General features: G+C 39.7%; 5 protein-coding genes and 1 long non-coding RNA gene across 6 annotated transcripts; 3 read left to right on the plus strand and 3 right to left on the minus strand.

The window, feature by feature from the left end:
* Positions 1–137: 137 nt before the first annotated feature.
* Positions 138–517, minus strand: LOC127566096 (vasotab-TY2-like). The gene is made up of 2 exons (XM_052007646.1): positions 287–517; positions 138–227 (listed from the first exon to the last, which is right to left on the minus strand). The coding sequence occupies exons 1-2, from the start codon at positions 477–479 to the stop codon at positions 172–174; spliced, it is 249 nt and encodes an 82-aa protein (XP_051863606.1). The 5' UTR covers positions 480–517; the 3' UTR covers positions 138–171.
* A 2200-nt stretch (positions 518–2717) lies between these two features.
* Positions 2718–4176, minus strand: LOC127565942 (uncharacterized). The gene is made up of 2 exons (XM_052006901.1): positions 3146–4176; positions 2718–2988 (listed from the first exon to the last, which is right to left on the minus strand). The coding sequence occupies exons 1-2, from the start codon at positions 4174–4176 to the stop codon at positions 2718–2720; spliced, it is 1302 nt and encodes a 433-aa protein (XP_051862861.1).
* Positions 4177–8541: 4365 nt separating this feature from the next.
* On the plus strand, positions 8542–9000 carry LOC117574868 (uncharacterized). The gene has a single exon (XM_034258886.2). It carries the CDS (start codon positions 8553–8555, stop codon positions 8856–8858), a length of 306 nt encoding a protein of 101 aa, XP_034114777.1. The 5' UTR covers positions 8542–8552; the 3' UTR covers positions 8859–9000.
* Positions 9001–16341: 7341 nt separating this feature from the next.
* On the minus strand, positions 16342–17684 carry LOC117574898 (salivary glue protein Sgs-3). Its single transcript, XM_052006902.1, has 2 exons — positions 17620–17684; positions 16342–17552 (listed from the first exon to the last, which is right to left on the minus strand). Exons 1-2 carry the CDS (start codon positions 17627–17629, stop codon positions 16630–16632), a joined length of 933 nt encoding a protein of 310 aa, XP_051862862.1. The 5' UTR covers positions 17630–17684; the 3' UTR covers positions 16342–16629.
* Positions 17685–19030: 1346 nt separating this feature from the next.
* Positions 19031–20145, plus strand: LOC117574892 (uncharacterized). The gene has a single exon (XM_034258930.2). It carries the CDS (start codon positions 19191–19193, stop codon positions 19776–19778), a length of 588 nt encoding a protein of 195 aa, XP_034114821.1. The 5' UTR covers positions 19031–19190; the 3' UTR covers positions 19779–20145.
* A 4801-nt stretch (positions 20146–24946) lies between these two features.
* On the plus strand, positions 24947–25777 carry LOC127566098 (uncharacterized). The gene is made up of 2 exons (XR_007955390.1): positions 24947–25282; positions 25347–25777. It is a non-coding gene; the product is annotated as an uncharacterized LOC127566098 (long non-coding RNA).
* The last annotated feature ends 1000 nt before the right edge of the window (positions 25778–26777 follow it).

Here is a 26777-nt window from a genome sequence, read left to right on the forward strand (position 1 = left end):
ATTGCTGACCATTTAAATTAAAATTTGTAAAAGATCTTGATAGAGCCATAAATGTTTTTTCGCTGTCGTGTATAAATAAATTATTTACCGCATGAAATCAGACGGCAACTAAAAATATAATTTTTATTCGTACGTAATAATTCGTTTATTGATTGTTATAAATTTGTCATTTCACATGAGCTTCGAACATTGCGGTGAAAGATTGTGACAGCTTGAAGAACGCCAATCTGTAAATAATGTGTTTTTAAATATCTTTACAAATCATAAGTTTGATAGATTAACTTACCGATGTTGTCGCGACAAGCACTGCTATCCATGGCACAAGAATTTGGAAATTCGCAGCGCAATTTTTTACCTCGAACGTTGGCTTCGCCACACACAGGAGCGTAATTGGCAGGACATATTAAAGGACATTCCCGTTCAGCCACTATGAGGCTACAGCAAAGCAGCAAACTGATCACAGCCAAGCAGAGTTTCATCTTTATCGTTTGAGTCTTTTAATTGAATTTATTAGCTTCAACTCGCAGTTCACAGTTTTATACCAATTGCTGATATAAATTGGACAACCGGTCTTTAATTGAAGTTGTTGATCAAGTGATTTCTTTTTCTTTGCATATCTATACAACCAGATTTATAAAATATACTTGCAAATTTATTTATTTAAGGTATTATCAAGGCATGAAGTTGTTTTAATGTAAAGAATCAGAATAATTTCCATAATCAGTAGAGCATGTTGAGCTACTAAGCTTTTTTAGTAGCTTTATTTGCACGTCTATTGTTAATAAATAAAACACGCAAAGTTCAAATTAATTGTTTATTCAATGGCACATATGTTCGTATATGTAACCACCACTTTGGATTATTTGGCTGTGACTTGAATACTTTCAAGCTTCGCCACCGACGCGATAACAACAGATTACGAATCAATAGTCAAACAAGAGTAACAAACAATTAGCCGATCGAACTGCAAGCGATCGCTAACAGAGAGCATACAGCGCTGCCGGCAGATGCAGCGCTGCTGGCAGACGCTGTCACAGCATTGCATTAACATGCACTGTCTGCTGCTCCCGACATACTCCCGCCGTTGAAAGCCTATCTTTCAACATCATCTTTCAGGGGCAGTGGACAGAGTTTGCTTATGGCTCTCCGGGTGCTACCACACGTCGTCTTTAACTCGGCAACTCGATACTCGTCATCCTTGCCAGGGATGAGCGCCATGACACGGGCTAGCGGCCACCGAAGAGGAGGCAAATTTTCGTCCTTCACCAAGACCACGTCGTTGACTTGGAGACGACAATCAGGAATGCGCCACTTGGATCTTTGCTGGAGAAGAGTCACATACTCCTCCCGCCATCTATTCCAGAAGACCTGCTGCAGTTGAGTGATACGCTGCCAACCATCCAGCCGATTGTAGTCCAACGTAGTTAGGTCGGGCTCAAGAATCACGGTTGGAGGACCACCAAACAGTAGATGAGCGGGAGCCAGCGCATCCAAATCGTCAGGATTCTCTGAAACTGATAGCAATGAACGATTATTAAGTATTGCCGCTATTTGGCAAATCAACGTGCGAAGCTCATCGTAATTGAGAACGAAGCGACCAACAGAGCGATACAGATGGTGCAGCAGAGTGACACGATTGCTCAATCTGCGCTGCTCGTCGTTCTCACACTGCAGCTCTGCGTTCTGCTTGGACAGCGTCGGGATATCTGCCTGTTTCAGCTCCAGCACACAGCGCAAACTCTCCATATCGTTGGTCAAACGGCACAGCTCACCGCTGCTATCGTTGAGACTGTTGCTGTGGTTGCCATTGCTATTGCAGTGGTTGCTGGGACTGCGAAGCTGCGACGAAGTGCGCATCGCGCTGACCTCATCCTGAAACAACGCCAGACGATCGCGCAGATCACGCTCCTTCATCTCGGTGCTGGTGCGCAGCGCTTGCAGTTCCTTGCCCAGCTCCTTTATCCGCTCCTGCGCTTCCTGATCGCGAATGCGTGTCTGCAGCTGCAGCACTTGCTGCTCGGCGGCATTCAGCTGATCCTGCTTGTGACGCAAATGATGCTCCAACTCCTGCTGACGCTGCGTCCATTCCACATCGCTGTCGTGCAACTGCTGTTGCAGCTCTTCGTAACTGCGCTGCATCTGCTGCAGCACGGCATTTGTCTCGGCAAGCGTTGTCTGTGACTTCTCCTGACAGCTCAACTTGTCCATCTGCTTGGACATGCACTGTACACCATTGGCGACTCCCATCCGTTGGCATTGCTGCTGTTCGTCACTATCATCAAAAACCTTTTCCGCTGCCATCAATGCTGTCTGCTGTCTGCTGTCTCCACCACCAGCAACGATCCAACCAAGGCGGGTCTTCTGAAGGATAGGCAATCCATCTCCAAGGTCAATCTGTCCGTCACATAACAAACCGTAGAATAGACTTGCACCAATCAGCAGGTCCACGCGCTGCGGACAATTGAAGGCTGGATCAGCTAACGGAATGTTAGATGGAATCGCCCAACCGTCGATGTCAATGTCAAAATTCGGATGGCTGTTAGTGATTGTAGACGTCACAACAGCTTGAAGATTGACAGAATAGTCGGAGATGCAAGAACGCATACAAACATTGACTGTGCATCCTTCAACAGAAACGTCTGTGTCCCCGAGGCCAGAAACCGTAGCATCTGATCGCGTCCGTTTTAATTGCAACTGCTGGGCTAAATGGGACGTCATCATGTGGATTTGCGAACCAGAATCCAACAGAGCACGACAATGAATGAACGACCCAGCACGACTCTTAAGCAAAACACCAACAGTACCCAAGAGTGCAGCATCAGAACGAAGACATTGACCAGCAAGAGAGGTGGACGCTTGAGGCTGTAAAGCGGCAGACGCATCAGCTGACGAGGCTCGTTGCGATGTCTCAAAATGTAGCAAAGAATGATGCCGCCCACCACAGTTACGGCAAGCGCCAGATGTGCAGGATCGAGTTTGGTGTCCTTTCTTTAGACAGTTAAAGCAGAGAGCGAGCTTCTTCACTTCTCTCTGTCTCAAGAAGGGAGACAAATTTGCGAAGATGGGACAGGAGTATATGCCGTGACCAGGCGCGTCACAAAACCCACAAACATTTGCTCTGCTGGGGCTAGATTGGGCCACAAACGCCTTCCTGCTGCCGTTATGGCTAAAGCTCCTTCCCACCTGTGAGCCTGCTGTGTGACTACCCATAGCGTATTGCAGAGTCTCGAGCTTCCGACATCTTTCATCCAGAAACGTGAAGAACTCATTGGCTGTCGGCACTTTATCGGCGGCAGGGTTGTCCAATGCCCTGCTATCCTCCCACGCAGCCTGGGTTTCCACATCCAGCTTTTGCAGCAGCACGTAAATAAGAATGCTGTTCGCGATTTCCTCTGGACGGCCCAGAGTCTTTAATGCCCCCATGTGAACATTTACCTTATCGCTAAACTCACGAAGTTTAGTGGCCACGGATGCTCCTGCCTCCACCTTCTTGGTACCCAACAGATCCTTGATGTGCGACTGGAACACAAGCCGGTTGTTGTTGAACCGATTATCCAATATCTCCAGAGCCACACGATAATTGGGCCGCGATATCTCCAACGACCGAACTGCATCCAGCGCTGGACCAGTTAAACACGATAGCAGATGCTGAAACTTTTCAACATCATCTAAGTCGTTGTCCTTGTCAATGACAGACTCGAACATTGACCAAAAACTCGCGTACTCCGTATAACCTCCACCGAACGTGGGAAGTTTGAGCTCGGGTAGACGACGTCTATTAGAGCGAGCACCGAGGCCATTAGCCGAAGGATCGATGGTCTCATCACGCCGCAATGTGGAAGACCGAATCAACTGGCGCTCACGACTGTCAAAATGCGCCCGAACACGCGATTTCACTTCAAGAAACCGTTCATCGAAATTGTCTCGCGTTTCACTACCGATCTCATTATAGTCAATCTCCTCCAGCGCATTCTGAGCTAAGTCAAACGAAGCTTGAGCACGTTCTAATAGCTCCAACCGTACTGCTAATTCCGATGAATTAAATGTAGCTAGCTTAACTTCAGAAAGTGACGCATCGAGTCTCACAAGGCTATCATAAAGCGATAAAACCTTCCGCTTGAAAAACCGCGCGCGATTTTCGACAGTAGTCGCTTGCTCGTTCATCGAGTTTTCCATTGTTAGCAGTTGACCGCACTTTTGCTAACTGGCAATTGCTCACTTTGTATGGCAAACTTACTGTGCAGCGCAGCAAGAAAAACGCGTCAAACCGCGATTACAAACGCGCGCGGTTTGCTTAAGCACAGCAGCAGTTCAAAGTAAGACAAAACGCGTCAAACTCGCGATCACAACCGCGCGCTAGTTGCTTAAGCACAGCAGTAGCTTAAAGTGAAGCGCACCACGGAAAACGCGTCAAAACCGCAATCACAAACGCGCGCGAGTTGCTTACGCACAGCAGCTGTTTAAAGTTAATCAGTTGATTAGCTGATTTAGATCACACAAACCGAGAGCATAAGAGAGAGCAGCAAGGGCAATGTACGCAGCTGCGACAGCGGAGTAGCGGAGAGCATAGACAAGCGACGGAGAGCGGAGAAGGTGCGCAAGCCACGGAGCAACGGCGAACATGCGCAAACAACGGAGAATGCAAGAACAGAAATGCACCGCTTGTTAAATATATATGCATATGTGCATATATAAATCAAATCCAACTCTAGCACTTTGCACTCTTCAGCACTTGCACTTTCAATGTTTCAACAATTGTTATTGCTATTTTTATTTATGTTTAGTTACTTTCAACAATTATTTATGAAAAATCAATTGCATTCACAACACTAAGCGAGAATATGTATCTCGCCGGGGCCTCCAAATGTTGAGCTACTAAGCTTTTTTAGTAGCTTTATTTGCACGTCTATTGTTAATAAATAAAACACGCAAAGTTCAAATTAATTGTTTATTCAATGGCACATATGTTCGTATATGTAACCACCACTTTGGATTATTTGGCTGTGACTTGAATACTTTCAAGCTTCGCCACCGACGCGATAACAACAGATTACGAATCAATAGTCAAACAAGAGTAACAAACAATTAGCCGATCGAACTGCAAGCGATCGCTAACAGAGAGCATACAGCGCTGCCGGCAGATGCAGCGCTGCTGGCAGACGCTGTCACAGCATTGCATTAACATGCACTGTCTGCTGCTCCCGACAGAGCACTTGATGCCAATTGAACGGAACTACTTTCACTTTTATAAATAATACATTTACAAAAGTAGCACTTACCAATTTTGATGTGTTGATCACAGTAACGTAGCAATTTCGTGCTTAAATTGACTTCATAGCTACAATTCATAGATTATTCTTTTACACCCAAAATTACAATAAAATTCCCATCAAGTTTTAATATTTTCCTTGAACTTGAAAACTTATATAGAGTAATATAAAAACAGTTACTTCCATGCATGTAAGTGAGATCATAATATAATATACCTATAGCATACGCAACTGTGATTCCCATTGTGTAAAGGCGTCATAATGTATAATATTTCCGAAATTTCCGAAGTTGGCTTCAGCGTTGTTGGGGGATTTTTTCAGTCCGCCGCAATAGTCACATAATAATAATGTGGACAACGGAACGTGCCCACCTTGCAAACAGGTTTCTAAATTTCACAGTAAACCAAAATATACTATGTAAAATTTGTTTAATCGAATGCGTGACGGCAACTTGATCTGTAAATCATTAGAGCTTAACTATGAATATTTTTAAGCATTTAAGCTAATTGAATTGTTTTTTGTTGACTTTAATTAGTAGCGCTTAAATTTGATTTAATTACAGAAAAAAGTTCAAGATTCTATCAGCGCAAAAATCAAATTAGTTAATATTAATAATTATATTATTATATCTGAAGGGTATTATAATTTTGTATCGGGTCTAGTGGCTTTGGTTGACAATATGGTATATTCTGTACTATATGGTATTTTTTAAATGTAATATTTATTTTTATTTATTTATTTTTTAGTATATTTATTCGGTAATTTTAAGAATAATACCAAATTGTTTTAATTTGAAAATAGGTAACGGGTATCTCATAGTCGAGTACACTCGACTGTAGATTTCTTACCTGTTTTTCTCTAACTTAATACTCTTCTTAAGAGTATAATAAACAAATTTCCGGTATTACACTGTAAGAGATTTGTCCATGATTCTGCACTAATTGTATTATCAGTCAGTTTCTGTGGAAGTCAACATAAGATAAAAGATGTTTGTCATTTCATTCAGCTCTTATCGAATGAATGATAAGTTATCTGCTGATGGGCGTGTTATTCTGCGAGCTGTGTGAGTCAACTGCAATTACCACTTGATTTGCCACAGTGTAAACACACATTGATTCGATTTCAATTGGCAACAGGCGCTTGACTTATGACAGCAATTGAACTGACCCTTTTATTATTTTTCTCTTTTTTAATTTTTTGGTTAAACGAACGGACACATTGATCCTCAGCCTCTGCGGCCTTTGGCAATCGTCAAGTGCTAATAGTTTTTGACAGTGAAATTTAAATCCATGTTGGATGGGCCCAAAACATCTGTCATAAATCAATATTGCCCCGTTTGCCAACTGTTCCAATTGCATTTCATTCGTCAGTGTAAGAGTGTAAGGAAAAAACAAAAAACAAAAAAAAGCCACAGTTCAGTTGCACAATTTTTGATTATTTTATGGCTCGTTTTCGTTTTATTTCATTTTTGTCAGTTATCAGTCAAGCCCTTTGTCAGTCCAAAGGCGAGGCGAGCACATCAATAAAACGAGCTGAAAAAATGTATTCCAATGGATGGTCGTGAAACTTTTTTATATTGCTTTATTCGACTGCTGTTTTTTGCGCGTTTCGAGTGGGAAATGGAAAATATTGCAAATAAAAATCAACATTTACATGTTCTCTAGCATATTGCGAGTGAAAAGTTTGCAATTTTGTTGGACTAATAAATACTCTACTATATAATCTAAATTGTATGTATTGTAGTCTTAAAGAAGACTTTTGAAATTAAACATTTTTTATTTATTATATATTCAAAATTTGGTAAGTTTTATATTTAGCGTTTGCCTTAATTTGTTTACCTTCTTTGCAATGTTAAACTGCTTTATCTACGTTAAATATTTATTACAATGATTTCAGAATATTTCACACTTTTTACAGCTGACATTCCTTATTCGCTACGCTTCAGAAATTCATAAATGGAATGGACCTGAAACAGAATCAGCAATGTTCCAACAAATTGTAAAATGTAATTAAATTGGCTATGAAATACTCATAACAAATTATTTGAATATAATTAAATTGCAATGCTGCAATGTGGCCACAAAATCGGTTTTTTCCATTGATTAAATACTGCATTCGAAGAGCAAATAAATTTATAAGAAATATAAATATTCTTTTGATTTTGTGGATTTCCTAGAAGAGTTGTTGTCTATTTTCTTTCACAATAAAATAAAACATTCTTGTTTTCATTTCATTACATTTAATAAACATGTTTACAGAATGAAATGTTTTCTTCACGAACAACTTCAATTGTTGTTTTCCGACTTCCGTCATTGCTTAAAACAAAACAAGCTTTAAATGTGTGTTTGGGCAAAAGTGCATACAAATTTTGTAGTTGTTTTGTAAAATCTGCGAATAACTTGAAAATGCTACAAATGCCACATGAATTAACATAAATCACCAAAAAGCCGAGCTCTAGAGACCGTCACTGGATAAGAGGAAGGCAGCGTACTTGTAGTTGTTTTCCCCCTCGGTTTCTCCCTCTTTCTGGTGTCTTTGTCTCGGTGTGTGCCTGTAGCTTCATTTAATGGCAGACATTAATAACCTGATTTAATTTATGGCCAAAAGCAAACAAAGCCAAATGCGCAACGTGCGCAATAAAGGCGGCCCTTAGACGCCCCCCAAAGAGAGTCGTCCTCAGCCTCCTCCTCGCCAGTGCCTTTTATCCAGCCACAAGGCTGAGGCTCAACTGCAGCCGCACTGCAATGGCAAGGGCAATTACTCAAGTGTGCAGGACCTAATATGGCTTAAGGCGGCCCAAAAGCAAGTCCTGGACAACTAGCACAAACGAGCACCAAGGCTGAGCAGGCGAAGCAGACAGAGCGACTCATTTGCCAGGTGAAAATTTCGTTGGCCCGCCACCAAAAATGCCTTTAAGGCAGTGTTTTGAATTAATTAGCTGTTGTTCCGCTTGTTGTGGCTTGCCAGGGCTATCTCTGAAAATAATTTACAGCTGGCGTTGATGTCATGAATATGCAAGCAGTCCAGCTCCCTCGCTGAACGGAAGAGCTAACACAGCTTCAAACGCTGGGCAAACAAACAGCGCCATAAACTGCCTGCCAAATAGCAACAGGGCTTTTAAACCCCACATTCTCCCTATGGGCTTTATAGTACCTCGCTCTCACTTTGGTTACGTGCCACACTTTTGATAAGATTACATTCAGGTAGTTGTGTTTTTTTGCTAGTGCTATATAAGCAACGCCATGAAATTAGCATAGGTCAGTCTAATTCTTACAGCACATCATGAATTATCTGTATCTTCTTGCCTGCTGCCTTGCTCTAATCAGCTGCTCCAGCGCCGCTGCCTTTGGCAAACCAACTGGACAGCCAGGTTGCCAGACGGAAGAGGAGATCGCTGTGCAGTTCTATCCGCATTTTTATATCAAGAACCAGTACTGGGTTTGTTCCACTCTTGGAGTACCTGCTACCGTCGGCTATTGCCCCATTGCCACGGCATTCCTGAACGATGCCAAGGCTTGTGTGCCTTGGGCTGAATGGTATTGGTCGCCACCAGTGTTGCCCCCAAGTGAGCCTCTGCCTGCTATCTAAAAGGATCAACAAGGAACTGCCTAGCAAATTGAAATAAAATTAAATAAAAGTGACGAAATTCTCATAACGTATACGCGTTGTATTACGCATACGTTTAGTTGCACCAAGGAAATAACTTTAATAAATATGCTTGTCATTTTAAGTCTCAGCATTCAAGTTAAATAAAACAGTTTTGAACAATCAAAAAAGTGTGTTAGAAATATTTCATATGTATGTATATATAATTTCGTAAAAATGACAACCTGCACTTTAAACAAGAAATTAAGCTTACGTCTAATGGCACCAAAAAAGCAAAAAACAATAAGAAAATTATGACCAAAGCAAAATTAATAAGAAAATGAATAACAATTTAATAAATACTTGTGCTAAGATTTCTGTCAAATTTCTTAATATAATGAAATTCAAACTTAACACAAAATAAGCAATTAAGGAAATTGCAATCAAATAAATGACCAATTAAATTTATTTATTAAGCATGTTTGACATACATATTTCTAAAAATATTGAATAAAATGTATAAATTTATATAATTATTTTATTTTTATTTAAAACTGAAGAGCGAGTGAAGATAGTGCCATAATACGCATATTAAGCATACGTATAGTTGCACCAAAGAAATTAATATTTTTTATGTTTAAGTTTGAACAATTTTACAAATATTCCGATGTTATTAAGTCGAATTATTGTTATAATTTTCAAAAAAAAAAAACTTAAACTTCCAAGTAAATTATATATTAAGTATACGTGTAGTTGCACCAAAGAAATAAATTGCTTTTAAATTTAAGGAATTTTATAAATTTTCTCATATTATTAAGACGAACTATTACTTTAAATTAAAAAAAAACTTAAACTCATAATTCCAAGTAAAGTTCATATTAAGTTTGTTAACCATACGACTAGTTGATCAATAGAATTAATTAGCTTCGGCATTTGCATCATTTTAATCGGTGATATTTGAAAGTAATATCAACAAATTATAAGCAATTAAATAAATGTTTTGTAAATATTTCATGCGAATTATTGGAATTAACGGAATTACGCGGAACACAAAATAAACTTCATTAAATAGCAATTTTGGGCAGAGCATGCTCACAACAATGTCAGCCAACGGCTGCTAATTAAAAATTATTAAAATGGGCAACAGGGCTAAAGCCATGCCCCCGGCTCCATGTTGCCCTCTTTTTGGTGGCTGTCCCTTCCACCGTCAATTTACCGAATTACGCAAACAATAGACCGAGTTCATGTTGCGTCAAAAAAGAGGAAAGGATTTACGTGAACCACAGCAGAATTTGCTGTGCGCCACGCCCACGTTACGCCCCTCATACCCCCATCGGCCATGGCCGAATGCATTTGACCACGCACTCTGCTTAATTGTTCTGCGCGTATGGGGGACATCACAACAAATAAATGCAAATCCTTTTGGCCAGCACCCTTTGCCAGCCATACGGCTCTGTTCCATGTGCTTCATGCGCTGCATGTTGCATGCTGCATTTCTGATGGCATTCATGTGTGCGCTCCAAAGCGGCTTATTTCCCATTGCGCTGTTTGCCAAAGCTGCGACCCGTGCTTTCTCTCTCTCTCTTTCCCCTTTCGTGCCTATAAATAACATTTTGGCCAAAAATTGTTTTTAATTAAATTGTCGACAATTTTTCTGGTCTGGCTTTAATTATCAGACACTGCGGGTGGCAGCTGTTAGGCGACAGAGCGTATCAAATGAATGTTCTCTTTCTCTTGCACTCTTTCTCTCACTCAGTTTAACCATTGTTTAACCACATAAGCCTGGTGGTTAGGCACCAGTTCATTTAAGTGCTCTTAATCCTGCTTGATGATGACTAGAAACTTTTGCACTGTGCTCATTTTGAGTTTGAGGCTTATTCTCTTCAATTTGCTCAAAAGTCAATTTGTGCTTTTTTAATAACTTTTGTTTTGGTTTGCAAAATTTAACTACTTATCTAGTGTGATACATTTCAAAATGAAAGTATGATTTGAAGTTATTTTTTTTTGTTGTTTTATAACGATGGTAATGCCTGATAAAATTAAAGAAAGTTTGCAGAAAGTTCTCTTTTGAATTTGACAGAATTTAAATCACTTTTGTCGTATGACTAATTTAGAGAGATTTTTTTTTTAGACAAGCTGCTTTATCTGCTTGTAAATCAAAATTGCCATAAAACCCAATTTAAAGTATGATTTAGTGCCATATTTTAGTCAAGTGTTGGCTTACGAAAGTATAAACAGGTAAAGTTAATGGCAAAGTTTTGCATCCATTTTCTTTTTTTTTTTTTAAAGAAACTTTCGTGTGTTTTTTGTTCGCTGAATACAGTTTAATGTTGCAACTCATTTGGGAGGAAGAGGCCCAAGACAGTAGAAGCAAAAGGAAGAGCAAGAGCTACTTTGCCTGCCGTGCTGATTTGCTGTAACAGCTGCGCTCTCAGGCAGTCATTCAGTTTGTTGTGTTGTGTTCTGGTGTTTTTTTCTACTTTGGGAGCGCCACAATTTGATACACACAAATCGATTTAGTTGCGCATGCAAATAACTTTATTTGTTTAGTGGGCAAAATAAAAAGCAAAAGGGAGAAAACTGTTAACAAAAAGTCGTTGGCGGAGTGGTTGTTGCTGTTGTTTTTGTGTGTTGCTATCGCATGTGGCAAAGACGGGAAGCAGGCAAAACAAATTTGCATAGATCGCAGTTGGTAGCACACACAAACAAATACATATACATATGTATTTAACACACACAGACACACACATGTGCTTATTCACACTCTTGCAACGACATCAATGTCGAGGCATCGACACGAACCAAACTGACTGAGACTGAGACTGAAGAGAAATGAAAGGCGCAAAGACTAAGTGCATGCTTGAGTGTATTTGTATCGTTTCCATGTGCTTCACTTACACCGAAGAATAGAAGGGGAAGCGGGGGGGAGGAGACTTTGGGGCTTTGTCACTGCAGCCACTGCGATTGAGCAGCGTCGTTTTGTTTGCTTGCTCTGTGGTTGCCACACCTCGTGTATGAGTGTGTGTGTGTGTGTATTTGCGCTTATGTAAATCAAGGTAAACAGAAATCTGTTACAGCATGATACCATTACAATGGCATGCAACAGAGCTTAGGCTCGACAGCAGACTAGATACTTAGACACGTGTCTCCTATTGACTACGATATATGTTATACAAATGCGTTATTGATGCCCCATCGCCACGCCAACTACAGCAACAGCAACATCAATCGGCAACCAGCAACCAGCAACCGGCAACCAGCAACAACAATAGCAACTGGCAACTGAAACATGCTTAACGACAGCTTCTGGAAGCCAGACATGAGAGTTCTCGACTCTCTCGCCAGCAAAACTACAATGAATTGGAGCAGAGAAACCTCTCAACAGAGAGCGATAGTGCGGGGTGGGGGAAGGGGAGTTATTTAAGCTGCTGCCACAATTGCTTCTTTCCACAATGCGAAGGCAAGTGCTTGCAAGCTTGGTCATTAAATCGAGCTCGCCCCCTGAGGTATGCAAAATGAGCAGCTGAGCACAAAAGATATGCCAAGTGCGTGTCCAATTGTTTAAGAAAAAAAGCAGTAAAATGCAAAATAAAAAAAGGTGCGAGACGACAGAGATAACGACGAAGGAGATGACCTAAAAATAACACAAACTTGCTAAATCTGACAGGCTGTAAGGATTAAAAGCTAAACGAAAAAGTTGCGCTGTCAAACTGTTGTATAATGAGCAGAAAGAATAACAAGAAAAGCAACACAAAAAAGAAAATACAGGAAAAAAACACACTTATTATGAAAAGTTGAGGAACTGTGAAAGTGTAAAATTCAAAGTTATTATAACTACGATAATTTGATGTAAATTCAATTTAAGCAATGAGTGTTTAAAATGTACTTTAAAGAGAAAATGTAACTAATAAAACATAACTGTATAAAATGTTAAAAAATTCCAGCATTTAAATTTAACAGATTTTATTATTTATTCAATGAATATTTGGTACAAAAAAATAATTAAAAGGTAAAACTATTTTATATTTGAAGAAACTGACTTGCACTAAGCAAACAAAAAATGTTGCATACTTTTAGGGACGCATAATAAATAAGGCTTTTAAACTTGAGCTGCTTAATTGAGTGATTACAATCATCTATACTAAACTAAACCCGCTTAATTGTGGTAGTATATGAGTGTTATCCTTCAGAGTGTCTAAGTAGGCCACTTCGCCCGCAGAACCTAAATAAATGATAACACTTTGATGACGTCGACCTGCAATCGCGCACAGCCCGCAACTGGCAATGGCGGGCAAAATGGCAATAAAGTAAAGGACAAACAACAAACAATGCAAATGCAATAACAGAATTCAAATTGGAAATGGGGCGGAAATTGAAATCGAAGGCGTTGAAGTGATTTCGTCTCACGAAAATTCAATTGGAATGGCGAAAAACGCCAAGCGAACGAAAATGCCTGACAAACAGCAGTTAGACGGCAGATGCCGGGATAAAATACGAATACGAATTCGAATCCGAAACAGCCAAACACCTTCAGCAACATATTGCAGCAACACACAGAAGTACAGTGTTTGGGGAGGGTGTTAAGGCTTGTGGCAACGCGATTTTGTGGCAGTTTGCACACACAATTTGTATTTTCCTTTTTTTTTTTTGCGTCTGCTTTCTGCTCTTGCTGCTGCCGCTGCTGCTGCATGCAATTTTAATGCGATTTCGGATTTGATTTGTAACCAAAAAATAAGCCAAACAAACTTTGCGCAGAAAGTGCAAAGTTGTTGTTATTGCTGTTGTTGGTGTTGTAGTTGTTGTCGCTTGTTAAGTGCAAATATAAATTCAACGGCGCCATAAAATACAAATGCTAGGCATTGCGAGGGGACGTACCAAAAGGCAAAAAGGGGGCAGGTCAAATATTTATTTGTTGCAGTGCAGAAATTTCGTGCAGCATACTTTTATGCGCCGCTGAAAATACAATACGGAGACGATGCGATGCGACGACGGCAGAGGCGCATAAAACCTTCCGTTGCCATTCAAGTGGAAAAGTTTAAGCCAACTTAACAGCAAGTACTACATCTTCCCATCCACAACTCTCAGCCTCGGTCTTGTTGGGCTTTACAAAAATGTGCGCGCAGAAAATCATCCAACAAGCTGACGGTTGCGATGCGTTCGCGTTGCCGTTGTCGTTGTCGTTGTGGGTGCACGGCACGAGGGTGAAGCGGTTTATGTGGCTGGTGCCGCTCAAGTTGGCTTGTGTAGTGACAGAGTATGGTATAAAAAATGCCAATTATGGCTACTCGACAGGAAACGTCGCACAAAACGGCTTCAGGCTTCAGGCAGGCAAAAGAAAGGCAATGGAAAAATCTGTTGCATACTTTTGCGCTCAATGCGTAAATGCAGCTAAGGTGTAGCTCAGCTATTGCGGCAGAGTTTAAGGTAACTTTATTTATACGAACTGTTGCCAACTATCACAGACAGACAGACAAACACAAGCGCACACGTACTCATCAGCTGTAATTAAAGTGGCAACACCGTTGACCAATGTCCATCAACGTTCCTTTTTGCGGAAACGGAAGTTGTGCCGACGTCGGTTGCAACTTCTCGTGCTGTAGTGTACGAGTAGTAGAGTTGAAAGTTGAGCCACGTTGCAGGCACGTTGCGAAAGGCAATTCAAATGCATAACTTGCAAAACTCTCTCAGTCGGAGTTGACCAGGCCGCAGAACAATTGCAAACTCAATTAAATCTGAGCACCATTGCGACAGCGCCCTTTTCCCTGCCACTGACCCTTAACTTAAACTACAGGCCAAGTTCTCTGGTGCTCTGACTTTGCCACAGACTACTTCTGCACTGGACATTGGCTATGCGCCTGTCTCTGTCACTGTTTTGTGTTGTGTATGTCTATGTGTGTGAGTGTGTGTGTGTTGATAACATACGACAATTGTGACTTTAAAAATCCCTTTTCGTAATTTCAGTGCACAACTTGTGCAGGATTAATGGCCCAAGCGGCACACCAAGCCAAGCAATTAAAATGCAGCAACAGCAGGAGCAGCAGCAGGAAAAGCAGCAGGAGTAGCTAGAGATGTGGCTGCAATACGAAACGAACGAACAGAGGGCGGAAATGGAGCAGAAAAATTGCTGTGACTTGGAGAGCGTTTTCAAAATGCACATGTGTGACAGAACAGTGTCGCATCGGAGATAGCTAGCGTCGCTTTAAAGTGGCTGCAGCACGGGACGACAAACGACGAACGTCCTAACGACGACTAGGCGCCACACACTGCAGTCATGAAGTGTTGGAGTGTTGGGTTTGGGAGGGGGTAAAAAGGACAGTTTGCGCGACTCTGCTTTTTGTCCGCAACATCCAAAAGACAAATAATGCAATTTCCTGACTAACTCATTTGGGGGTATCCAGCAAGCAGTGTGCAATCACAATCGCAGTCGCAGTGGCAGTCGCCTCTCTCTAGTCTATTGTTGCAGCAGTTTTCGTGTCACTGACACTCCAACTTCATGCACAACATGCATGCTTCACTCTCTCGGCATGTGTGTATATTGCAGTCAGACATTTATTACCTAGGCAATAGAGTCGCATTAGCTATGGATGGCATGAGTTCTTTGTCTGCTAGCGCTTGACTAAATGCGTAACTATCCATGAAACTATCAAAAGCAAGTGCTTGCATCAGTAAATTCAGCTGGAAAGCAAAACTAATTAAACAGCTGTGAGTGCTGAAATTAATTGGAATTCTGATTAAAGTCAAGCAGCAAATGAAAGGGAAATAATGGGGCATTTATACGTATACTTAATTTAATTGTAATAGAAGATTGTATTGTAATAGAATATTTCCTTTCACTACAAGTTAAAGCCAAAGCAACTGAACAAATTACATGTGAAACTTCTCAAACGCATCTGCTATCCAAAGGAATAAATGAGAAAACTTGCACATACTTAGGAATTTTCAAATATATTTCTTCGTGCACTGGCGCATTCGCAATGCTGCTGGCATTTCGTTTGCCGTTCAATAATCTAAAAGAAAATCTATAAATCAACTGTCGCTGCTTTGGTGTTTGGCAATCAAGTATACGCCGAGTTGTGCACAGTTTAGATTTCGCCAGAAGATACAAAAACTAACTGCGAACTTTAAACTCATTTTGAACTCGCAGCAAGTTGACACAACTGAGACACAAACACATACACAACCACACACACACAGTCACACATACTTGAGTTGACTGTAGTATTTTATTTGATACATATGCTCGGTGACCGAGTCAGGTTTCCCGTTGCCTTTTCCCCCATTCTGTGCTCTGCAATTTGCCATTTCGTGTTGTTTTCTGTGTGGTGACAATTGTTTTGTGTTTTTTTTTTCGCTGCAAGCTAAGAGTGTCACACACACACACACACACACATGTTTGTTGCGGGAATTTCGCTGCAGAAAACTTTTTATTTAAAGCACTGCAATATGCTTCATGCGCTGACATTAGAGGAATAACGAAATGAGAAAGACTTGCGAGTCACTTTACTATTGTAATATTGTATATGGTATAAATGTATTTTGAAAAACCTTTTTCGTTGAGTTTATCTTATCAAACTATTGATTATTAACAATTTGCCAAACGGCGCTTGACTTAATTATTTTATAATCAATTTTGGGAAATTGGGAAATTTATATATTTCATATTGCATCATGATAAAGTCAGGTAAATAAAAACGTAATTAAAATGCTTGACACTTTCTGGTTGGCTTATCTATTTGAACTGTCGCATTGATGCGTCGTCGGGTGAATTATTGTATTACTCAGTAGTAGGCAGAGTGTAAGTGACGCAGCCACTCGCTGTGCGCCATTGCGGCCACTCAAAGCAGCCAAGGTAACCGTTATTATTGGCAAAGATCTTGCCGTTCAGGCAGGGCAGCAAATCGGGCTGAGCACCTTCGGCAGTGCACAGATAGTAGCTAGTTAGCGAACTGCTGCGTTGCATCTGCCTCACATTGTTGCCAGTGCAAACAGGTGCCGTAATCGTGGTATCAATGCACAGGGGATCCACATCGGCAGCGGGTATACAACCCGATACTTTGGTATTGCTCACATAGTAATGATTGGCAATGCATGTGGTGGTCTTGACCTCACCATCCACACAGAACTTGAACGCATTCAGCTGGGGCACACCCCATGTTTGTGTTTCGTAGACGCAAGTTTCAGGCGTCACCGTGGTGCCTCCTGGAGCAGCGGTGGTGGAGAGCGGAGTGGTGTTGGTACCAGGAGCAACGGTGGTGGAGAGTGGAGTGGTGCTGCCAGTTGGAGCAGCGGTGGTAGAGGCAGAGGTAGTAGGAACAGCGGTGGTAGACGCAACAGTAGTAGGAGCAGCGGTAGTAGGAGCAGCAGTAGTAGGAGCTGCGGTGGTAGGAGCTGCTGTAGTCACTTCAGTAGTGACAACAGGAGCAGCGGTGGTGGGAGCAGCTGTAGTCACATCAGAAGTTACATCAGTGGCAGCAGTAGTCACTTCAGTAGTTACAACAGGAGCAGCTGTAGTCACATCAGTGGCTGCAGTAGTCACCTCAGTAGTTACAACAGGAGCAGCAGTAGTCACATCCGTAGTTACATCAGTGGCAGCAGGAATTTCAGTAGTCACTTGAGGAGCTTCCGTTGTGGCAGCAGGCGTAGTTGAATCCTGCTGCGCCAGTCCTAGAGCCAAAAGGCCTAAGAATATCCAGAATACTGCAAGCACAACGCACACACATTTTGTAAACACTTTGTAGCCATTAAAAATCCTTTTTGCCTTTACCTTTTTGCATGTTGAAGACACTTGAATTTCTCTTCAAAGTTATTTCTTATTGAGCACTTGAAAATAGACTAAATTGTTGTGCGTCCAATGGATGGACATTTATAACCTATTGGCGTTGTAATCGGGCGACTTATCTTTTGATAAGTAGCCTTGTCAATGAGCCCATTGAGTGTCTGCTATGCGGATGCTACACATTGCTCATACGCACCGTAATCGCTAGATAACTGCCTTAATTTGTTTACTATCTATTCTATTTAGTTGTTTTGGGTAGTCAGTGCTCGGTTTTTTTTGGGCTAGTTATCAATTGAAATGAAGTGGTTTGGGTGAATTCCAAAGAAATATACAAGTCGATTTTGATGCGCACTGACAACGTCATTATCATTGGCATTGTCATTATCATCATCATCGGCAGCTGCTGCGCATGAGCAAAGTTTTAATAGAAATTTTGCTGGCCACATGCCTATTGGAATTTATGTCGATTATGTTGTCAACTTTGCTGCGCGGCATAGAAGTTTCTCTATTTAAACTTGGCTCGCGTAAAATAGACTGCGAAAAGTGCGCGCAAGAGGCAGAAGAGAGAGAGAGAGAGAGAGAGAGAAAAGTTCAATTGACAACGTGACTCAACAAAGCAGAACAAAAGCCGGATGCTATTTGAATGGTTTGTTGGGAACTTTCCTTCTTCTTCTATTATTATATATATATATATTTTTTTTTTGGCTCTTCGCTTCTTATTTTTTCTTGCCCAGGTTTATGGCCTACACTCACGGTCTTCGACATCGTCGCCGTCGTCAGCTGGGCTTCGCTGATGTCGAGAGTTCAATGGCTGTTTTGTTGTTGTTGTTGTTGTGCCCGTTTCGGTGGCTGGAATTTTGCTGTAAGCGAAATCAATTAGAACTTTTGACAGCAGCTAGCTGGGCTGGCCTGGGCTATGCAGCCGAGGCAGACACAAAGAGTGTGCGAGAGATGCACAAGTGTTTTGGCATTTCTTGGGCCTGTCATGTAGCCGAGAGTTTTGTAATTAAATTTCGTCTGATTGCCTGCAGCAATAATTTCCAATTTACCTTCATTTGAAAGGCAATTAATGTTATGCTATCGCATTGATAAGGCCATTGTCGCCTTTTGTCTGCTGTCGTTAAGCGATTTTAATGAACGTGACTCATGTGAAAAATCATGCCCTTAAAAACGCAGAGTTAATTGTTTCATTTTGATTTTTATGGGCTGGTCAAAAATATAGAAAAACCCAAACTTCAACAAACTCTAAATTTGATAAGATATCAGATAACTTGTTAGAACCAGAAAAAGTATCGAACGTCACAGCTTCACAGTGCCTGATAAAATATAAGATAAAATTCACAGAGAGAGAGTATAAAAATGAATGACAATGGCGCCGCATCAATCAGTCAATGTGTTTGTGTTGCACGGTGCAAAAACAGCGGCGTTAAAGGGTCTCGCATATATATACATATATACAGTTATAAATGTTTTTTTATGAACGCATCAAATAATAATAACACATACGGAATAACAATAACAATAAAGTGAATTTTTGTGTTGTGAGTGCGAGTGTGCCAATGAAATTATTTATGAGAAATGCAGCAGCAACAACAATTTCAATAAGAATGACGATGATGGAGCTGACAACGATGATGACGATGCTGTTGCCGTTGCTGTTGCTGGCGATGTGCATGAGGAATGCAAACGCATCCGTTGCGGCCACGAACAGAACATGCAAACATGCCACGAACATGTGGGGCGATCCCAATCCCAACATATTCTACGTATGCACTGCGGCGGACCAAATGCCCCTGCAACTCCACTGTCCGCAGGGACGTGGATTTTTCAATGGCCTCGGCCATCTGGGCTGCCTGCCCTACGACCAATGGCCAGCCTGTCGTAGCCTCAACTTTACCGCCACGTCGGCTGCCCCGTCGGCTGTTGACTGTGACAGCGGCAGCGGCAGCCAAATAGCGAAAACAATACAGCATCAGCCGTGGGCAACGCTGGATCCCAATCAATTCTACATGTGCCCGGGTGTTAATGCCACACCCCTGCTGCTCAATTGTGCCCCGGGCAAAGGATTCGTCCAAACTTCACAGTCTGTGGGCTGTGCGGATTGGCCACACTGGCGACGTCAGATGCAGTGCGAGAGTTATTTCTGAGTTTCCAGTTTGCAGTTTGCAATTTGCAGCCCGGCGTTAATAACAATTAGCGGTGACAACAAATTGGCCACAAATATAAATACTACACACATCAAATGTGTGTGTGCAAACAACAAGCACTGTGATCGTTTATTGTGTATTTTCAACAAATAACTAAAACTACAAAACATCATCAAACAACAAATGCAAGTGATGTTAACCAGAAATAAAAACACAGAGCACACACACATACACGCATTGTTTAGTCTTTTAAGCATACCACAATTGTACACCTTTCTAAAATGTACAATTCCCTCATATCAATTGATAACAATAACAGACTGATAAACGATTGAATAAACTGATATCTCTATTCTGAAGAAGGGAGTGAAGCAACTTTCTTCAATACTAAATTCAATGTCGTGTTTTTTTCTACACTGTTTTGATTTAAAGTTATTTATATAAAATGATAGAAAAAGTTGCTAGCGAATTTAAAGTTGGTTTGTGGAAATAGAGAAAAAGAATTTAAATGAAACTTTATATAAAATTCAAATTTCAATGAAATTTTGGGATGGTGCTTAAACTTTTCTTCAAATTTGTTTAGTAGGAAACAATTTAGAAATATTAATACAAATAGATTTATAAGTATATATAGAAATAATTATTGATATGTTTATAAATAAGTATGTTGAATTTATGCTAAAGAATACAAAGTAAAAAAATATAATCTGGCATTGCGAATGTTTTTTATCAAAAACAGAGGTTAAACATCAGCATTTTAATACAAACCTTTTTTTAAGACTAATATTTACATTTTGTTCTATTAGGAATAATACTTAAAAATATAATTGCTCATTGTCAATCTTATCTAGATATTTCAATATTTTAGTTGGGTTAAATTTGTGATTTTTAGTTAAACAAACTATTGATCTATTAAATATTTTCTAAGCATTTAATTCCATTATCTCACAAAAGCTTAGAAGCTTCTCAAAATAGTTTATTTACTTATGAACTTTTATAATTTCTTTCAGTGTAAGTAATGCAATAGAAAACCAAAGACTAGCCACGATTTAATCATGGCATAGTTGCAAGTCAAGCCAACTAACCACGTGCAGCAGCAACTGAGTGCTTTACGTGGCTGGAGCAGAAGGAGTGAGAAGTCCTTTAGTCTTTAGTCTTTTCACTCTCTGCATATGCTGAGTATTCCTTTGATGCACCATTACCATTTGCGTGTTGGCAGCTGTGGTCAGATGGTTAAGACTCGCTGTCGAAGTCGCAGTCGCAGTGGCAGTTGCAGTCGAGCTCTTTTTGGCTTTGCTGCTGTGGTGCTCTTTGTCATCCTTTTATGTGCATATATCCTGGGCATGTGTGAGCCCAACTTGCCTTTCACCTGCGAGTGTGTGTGTGTCTCGGTGTCTGACTCCTTCTCAGTGTTACGCTTGCAGTTATGAACTCGGGGCCATAAAACATGGACACATGCAGCTGCTGCTGCTGCTGCCGATGCCGATGCTTCCACTACTTGTGATGTCCACGGCATGAATGTTTGGAGCATATAAAAAAGGGCCAGCGTGTTTAATCGGAAATTGCATTTCGCTTTGAGCGCCCAGGCTACGTCAGGAAATTACTGTCAATGGCAGCTAAGAGAAACCTTTTGTCGATCGCCCTTTTATTTGCACATTTTTCTGGCCTTCTTTGAGTCCGTTAATCAAAGTGTCGCTGCAACGGATAGCACTGATAAAATTTCAAATATAATCGATGCATATTGCAATATTCTTAATGGTACTTAATAGGCTGTGGAATTTATGGACTTAAAATAAAAGATTTTTAATTAAAAAGTGCTGTTTTGGACGATTCTAGTATGGGAATATTGAATAAGATAATTGTGGGAATGATTAAAGTACTAAAATATACCACTTCTTTACTTTATTTCACATTATGGAGTCGTAGTTTTATGCGAAGCGGGAATATAAAGAATAAACCAAATTCATCTTATTTATAGAGAAAATAAATTAAATATTCCTTAAGGTTGTTATCTAATTCTTAGAAATATTATTTTAATTTCAGCGTCTCAACTCCTTAAAAGTAAACCTTCATATATATATAGAAATTCTTTTTAAATTTATTTGATGTAAATATAAAATGTTTTTCTTTCTTATTTACCTTTTTGATCCGGTTTCATTGTTAGTAAATTTGCAATATTAACCCAAATGCCAATTTAACAAGTAAGAAAGTTACAGTCGAGTGTACTCGACTGTGAGATACCCGCTGCCCATTTTTAATAAAGGCAAAATATTGCGGTATCATTTTCAAAATATACCGAAAATACTAAAAAATACTAAAAATATACCAAATGGTATATTTGGTATATCGATATAGTACACCATTCAAAATATACCATAAACGGCACAATGTGCCAGATTGTCGGCCAAAGCAACTCAGACCCCTAGTAAGTAGGCGTTTTTCCCATACAAAAGTATTTCCTAAATAACTTCGACAATTTTTATTTGATCGCAACCAGAAATCATAACTACTATAGTAATTATTGTATATACCAAAATTCGTAACTCTAGCTTTAAAATTACACTTGTTATTCGATTTTTTTGATTTGCGGGGGCGGAAGTGGGCGTGGCAAAAATTTGAAACAAACTTGATCTGCGTGCAAACATAACAAATGCTGTCTAAAAAAAATTATAGCTCTATCTCTTATAGTCTCCGAGATCTAGGTGTTCATACGGACGGACGGACGGACGGACAGACGGACAGACGGACATGGCTATATCGTCTCGGCTGTTGACGCTGATCAAGAATATATATACTTTATAGGGTCGGAGATGCCTCCTTCTACCTGTTACATACATTTACTGCCGGCACAAAGTTATAATACCCTTCTACCCTATGGGTAGCGGGTATAAAAATGCAGCAGTTTCGCATTACAAAATGCTGCTGTGGATAAACGTTCATTAATTCAAAGACAAATATGAAATTTACATATGTAACTGATGCGGGTTATATTGCCCACTTACACGCAAATAACGCATATTAAACGTGAATGAAAATGTTGTTAATAATATGCCAATCAGGGCAGTGGAAGCGTATTATAGTTGCACAACATTGTGCATATTGAAGTGCAAATAGCTTTAAATGTTTAGCTAGAATTAAGGCAATAGGAGCTGCAATTAATTAACTGAATGTAGGTTTGGTAAGTGGGCTACACATGGTAGAGATAGGGGATTTATCTCTCTGTCTCTCTGTAAATCCAAAAAGTGCTTCAAAAATGCAGAGGAGAAAGAGAGAGAGAGCTGGTTAAAATATGCGTGAAATGCAAACAAGCTGACGTTGCTAGTAGTTCCCATATGCATCTCTGTGTTGGTGTGTGTTTGCTTGTGTACCTGTGTGTGTGTGTGTGTGTGTGCTGTGGCATAAACCCATTTACAGGTGTTTGCCCAGAGTCAACAGGAGTCATCGTCGATGCAGGCGCAGCCAGTCGTAAAACATTTGTCACATTTACATTAAGAGCAACGCAATGCACTGCCAATGTGGCAGTGGCAATGGGACCTGGCAAATGCATTGGATGCAGTCTCCTCTGAGTGCTCGTAACTGTGTGGGTGTGGGTGTGGCTGGCGGGCTATGCGCAATTTATATGCGCACTGCACTTGCCAATTAATTCTTATCTCAGCAGCCATGCGGGTCGCCTGCACAGCGACTGCATAAATCAATGCGACCGTTGTGATAACTCATCTGAAGAGACACGAAACGAGACGACGACGATGTCGACTAAACGGAGTCCAACTTGGGCAAAGTCCTGCGGCGGCTGCAAAACTGCAGCTCACTCAATTTCATGGTGTCAATTCTAGGCAAGCACACAGTACCCACACATCAGTATATAGAGAACTATACAAGCATATATGTAGTTTAGTTTTCCCATATGCGAGGCGAGGCGAGTCCAGCTTAAGGTACCAGCATATTTCATTTGCCAACGAAGCATGACACCCGCTTGCTTTCATTCCAGCATCTTTTCAGACCTTTTGGGTAAGCTGCACCCAACAACAGCAGCAGCAGCAGCATCTAATTGAATTGCATTGCGTCAATGGCTGCGCCACTGGGAGTCGCCTTGCCATGCGGCAGTGCGGCGCCTAATTGAAAAGTGTTGTTCGTCAAACGCCAAAAGCAAAGCAAAGCAATCAGTCAGTAGTTTTCTTTTTCTGCCAACTACTTATCAGCGAAATGCCTTCAGCCATGTGTTAGCGCTACTTCATGTAAGATAAAAAACTCACACACACACTCTCTTTCACTTGCCTTTGGTACTATGTTGGTTTATAAATAAAAAACTCAATGCACGACAAGCAATAGAAATGCATGTTTGTGTTCTTTAAATAGACAAAAACGTAGCTAATTTGACAGAAAAAATGTTGATACTTTTTTGAAAGAAAGTAAGAATTTTTAAAAAATGCTGTTTAGCGTTTAAGAAAATCTGCTTTTCAGAATTCTAAATACCATTTCTCTCTATATAAAATGTTGAAAATCTATAATTAGCTTGAGTTGTAATAATTTAACTTCATAATACCCAAATTGTTTAATCAACATGTAAGAAGTCTACAATCGAATAAAAGCCCATATTCTAACAATATACCGAATTAATAAAAAAAATATAGAAAGGGCTATTCTTAGTATTTCCATATAGTACAACATAACAACGACTAAAAAATAAACCAGATTAAAACCCTTTTGCAATAGGCGTTTTTTTATATAAAAGTATTTCTTAAATAACATCTACAATTTCTATCTGATCGTAACAAAACAAAAAATAAATTTACGCAATAAAACGTTTTCTTTTTTATACCCGCTACCCATAGGGTAGAAGGGTATTATAACTTTGTGCCGGCAGGAAATGTATGTAACAGGTAGCAGGAGGCATCTCCGACCCTATAAAGTATATATATTCTTGATCAGCGTCAACAGCCGAGACGATATAGCCATGTCCGTCTGTCCGTCTGTGTGTCTGTCCGTCTGTGTGTCTGTCCGTATGAACACCTAGATCTCAGAGACTATAAGAGATAGAGCTATAATTTTTTTTTCGACAGCATTTGTTATGTTTGCACGCAGATCAAGTTTATTTTGAAATTTTTGCCACGCCCACTTCCGCCCCGCAAATCAAAAAAATCGAATAACAAGCGGCTGCGAAAGCCCTGATGACAGGATGATGTACCGCTGAATGCCCATGGTGCCCTGCATCTAGAGTATGATTTCGTTTCTTCCAAATTATTGAGGTAATTATTCCAAAGGTATCTGAGTTATTTTACAATATTATTTAAACTTCATTTCGAGTTGTCATTGAATCTAGATCTAAATGACAACTCGATATGAAGTTTAAATAATATTGAAAAATAACTCAGATACCTTTGCAAACATAATCTTAGTAAGGTTATCTAGACGATTGTATAGACTAGATGTATAGTCTAGAGAGTGCAGAGCTCAAAGTCAGTTCAAATAAAACTACTTAAGTAAAATGCTCCTCAATTTCTCAAGTATGTCGATTGTAAACATTTTTGTAAATATTTTTTTTAAATATTTTATTTTGTTTATTTATAGTTCTTCCCGGACAAGCATTATCCAGTTGAATCGGACCCTAATCCAAATCATCATCAATAGAACCCATAAATTGGTTTCTCATGGAGTCTTTTCGTAAGGAGTCGGGAAAAGACACTTATTTGCAGACAACGAGAAACTGTCGAAATTAATCGTCGATTAGAAGAATGTACTGAAGATTACTATTCGTTTCTTACTTCCGTCGAACTGGTGTTACAGCCGTAGCTGTAAAAAGAGAAGCTCTACATCTATTTGACCATTCTTTCCGGATATTAGTGCCGTTAATTGGTCAATTGCGCTCTGATCTTTCTGAGTCAACATTATTCTATCCCCGTTTGGTATTATTTGTTCTCAACAAAATTCACAAAATTATTAACGAATATTTTATATTTTATACCTAAATAAATGTTGCGAAATGTCTTAGTTTTACATAATCGATAATAATAATTTATGACAAGTATATTTTAGCTAAATTTATTTATTATGATCAACATATGTAAAGCGTTAACCTGCAAACCTTACTAAGATTATGTTTGCAAAGGTATCTGAGTTATTTTACAATATTATTTAAACTTAATTATACCCGCTACCCATAGGGTAGAAGGGTATTATAACTTTGTGCCGGCAGGAAATGTATGTAACAGGTAGAAGGAGGCAGCATTTGTTATGATTGCACGCAGATCAAGTTTGTTTCAAATTTTTGCCACGCCCACTTCCGCCCCCGCGAATCAAAAAAATCTAATAACAAGCGTAATTTTAAAGCTAGAGTTACGAATTTTGGTATATACAATAATAACTATAGTAGTTATGATTCCTGAAAATTTGGTTACGATCAGATAAAAATTGTGGAAGTTATTAAAGAAATACTTTTGTATGGGCAAAAGCGCCTACTTACTAGGGTCTGAGTTGCTTTGGCCGACAATTTGGTACATTGTGCCGTCTATGGTATATTTTGAATGGTGTACTATATCGATATACCAAATATACCATTTGGTATATTTTTAGTATTTTTGCAGTATATTCGGTATATTTTGAAAATGATACCGCAATATTTTGCTTTTATTAAAAATGGGTAGCGGGTATCTCACAGTCGAGCACTTCCGACTGTAGCTTTCTTACTTGTTTTCATTTGTTGATGGGTTGATGGTTGTGAAGATAGATAGATAACACAAAACTATGTAAGGAATTAAATACTGTCTCATAATAATATTAATATTTGTTAAGGCAGCACTTCTATGAAATATTGTAAGTATTTAATTTTCGGCAGTTGTTATACTTGAGAGTAGAATTATGATAAACTTTAAAGTATAAAACTCTTTTAACAAAAAAGAAAAAATAAAATCATAAATTTCGTTTGTTTTTTTGCAATGTATTATTTTTGTTTTGTTTTAATAATAAGCTTTTCAGCATTCAAAATTTGATCACTTTTAATTT

This window comes from Drosophila albomicans, chromosome 2R (genome assembly GCF_009650485.2).
Source record: "Drosophila albomicans strain 15112-1751.03 chromosome 2R, ASM965048v2, whole genome shotgun sequence".
NCBI lineage: Eukaryota > Metazoa > Arthropoda > Insecta > Diptera > Drosophilidae > Drosophila > Drosophila albomicans.

Excerpts from the sequence above, each read along its gene's own strand:
- LOC117574868 (XM_034258886.2), top strand. The coding sequence starts at position 8,553 with ATGAATTATCTGTATCTTCTTGCCTGCTGCCTTGCTCTAATCAGCTGC.
- LOC127565942 (XM_052006901.1), bottom strand. The coding sequence starts at position 4,176 with ATGGAAAACTCGATGAACGAGCAAGCGACTACTGTCGAAAATCGCGCG. Across the intron at positions 2,989-3,145 it reads CATAACGGCAGCAGGAAGGC|AAAGGACACCAAACTCGATC; the intron begins GTTTGTGGCCCA and ends AACTGTCTAAAG.
- LOC117574892 (XM_034258930.2), top strand. The coding sequence starts at position 19,191 with ATGAAATTATTTATGAGAAATGCAGCAGCAACAACAATTTCAATAAGA.
- LOC127566096 (XM_052007646.1), bottom strand. The coding sequence starts at position 479 with ATGAAACTCTGCTTGGCTGTGATCAGTTTGCTGCTTTGCTGTAGCCTC. Across the intron at positions 228-286 it reads TGCTTGTCGCGACAACATCG|ATTGGCGTTCTTCAAGCTGT; the intron begins GTAAGTTAATCT and ends CATTATTTACAG.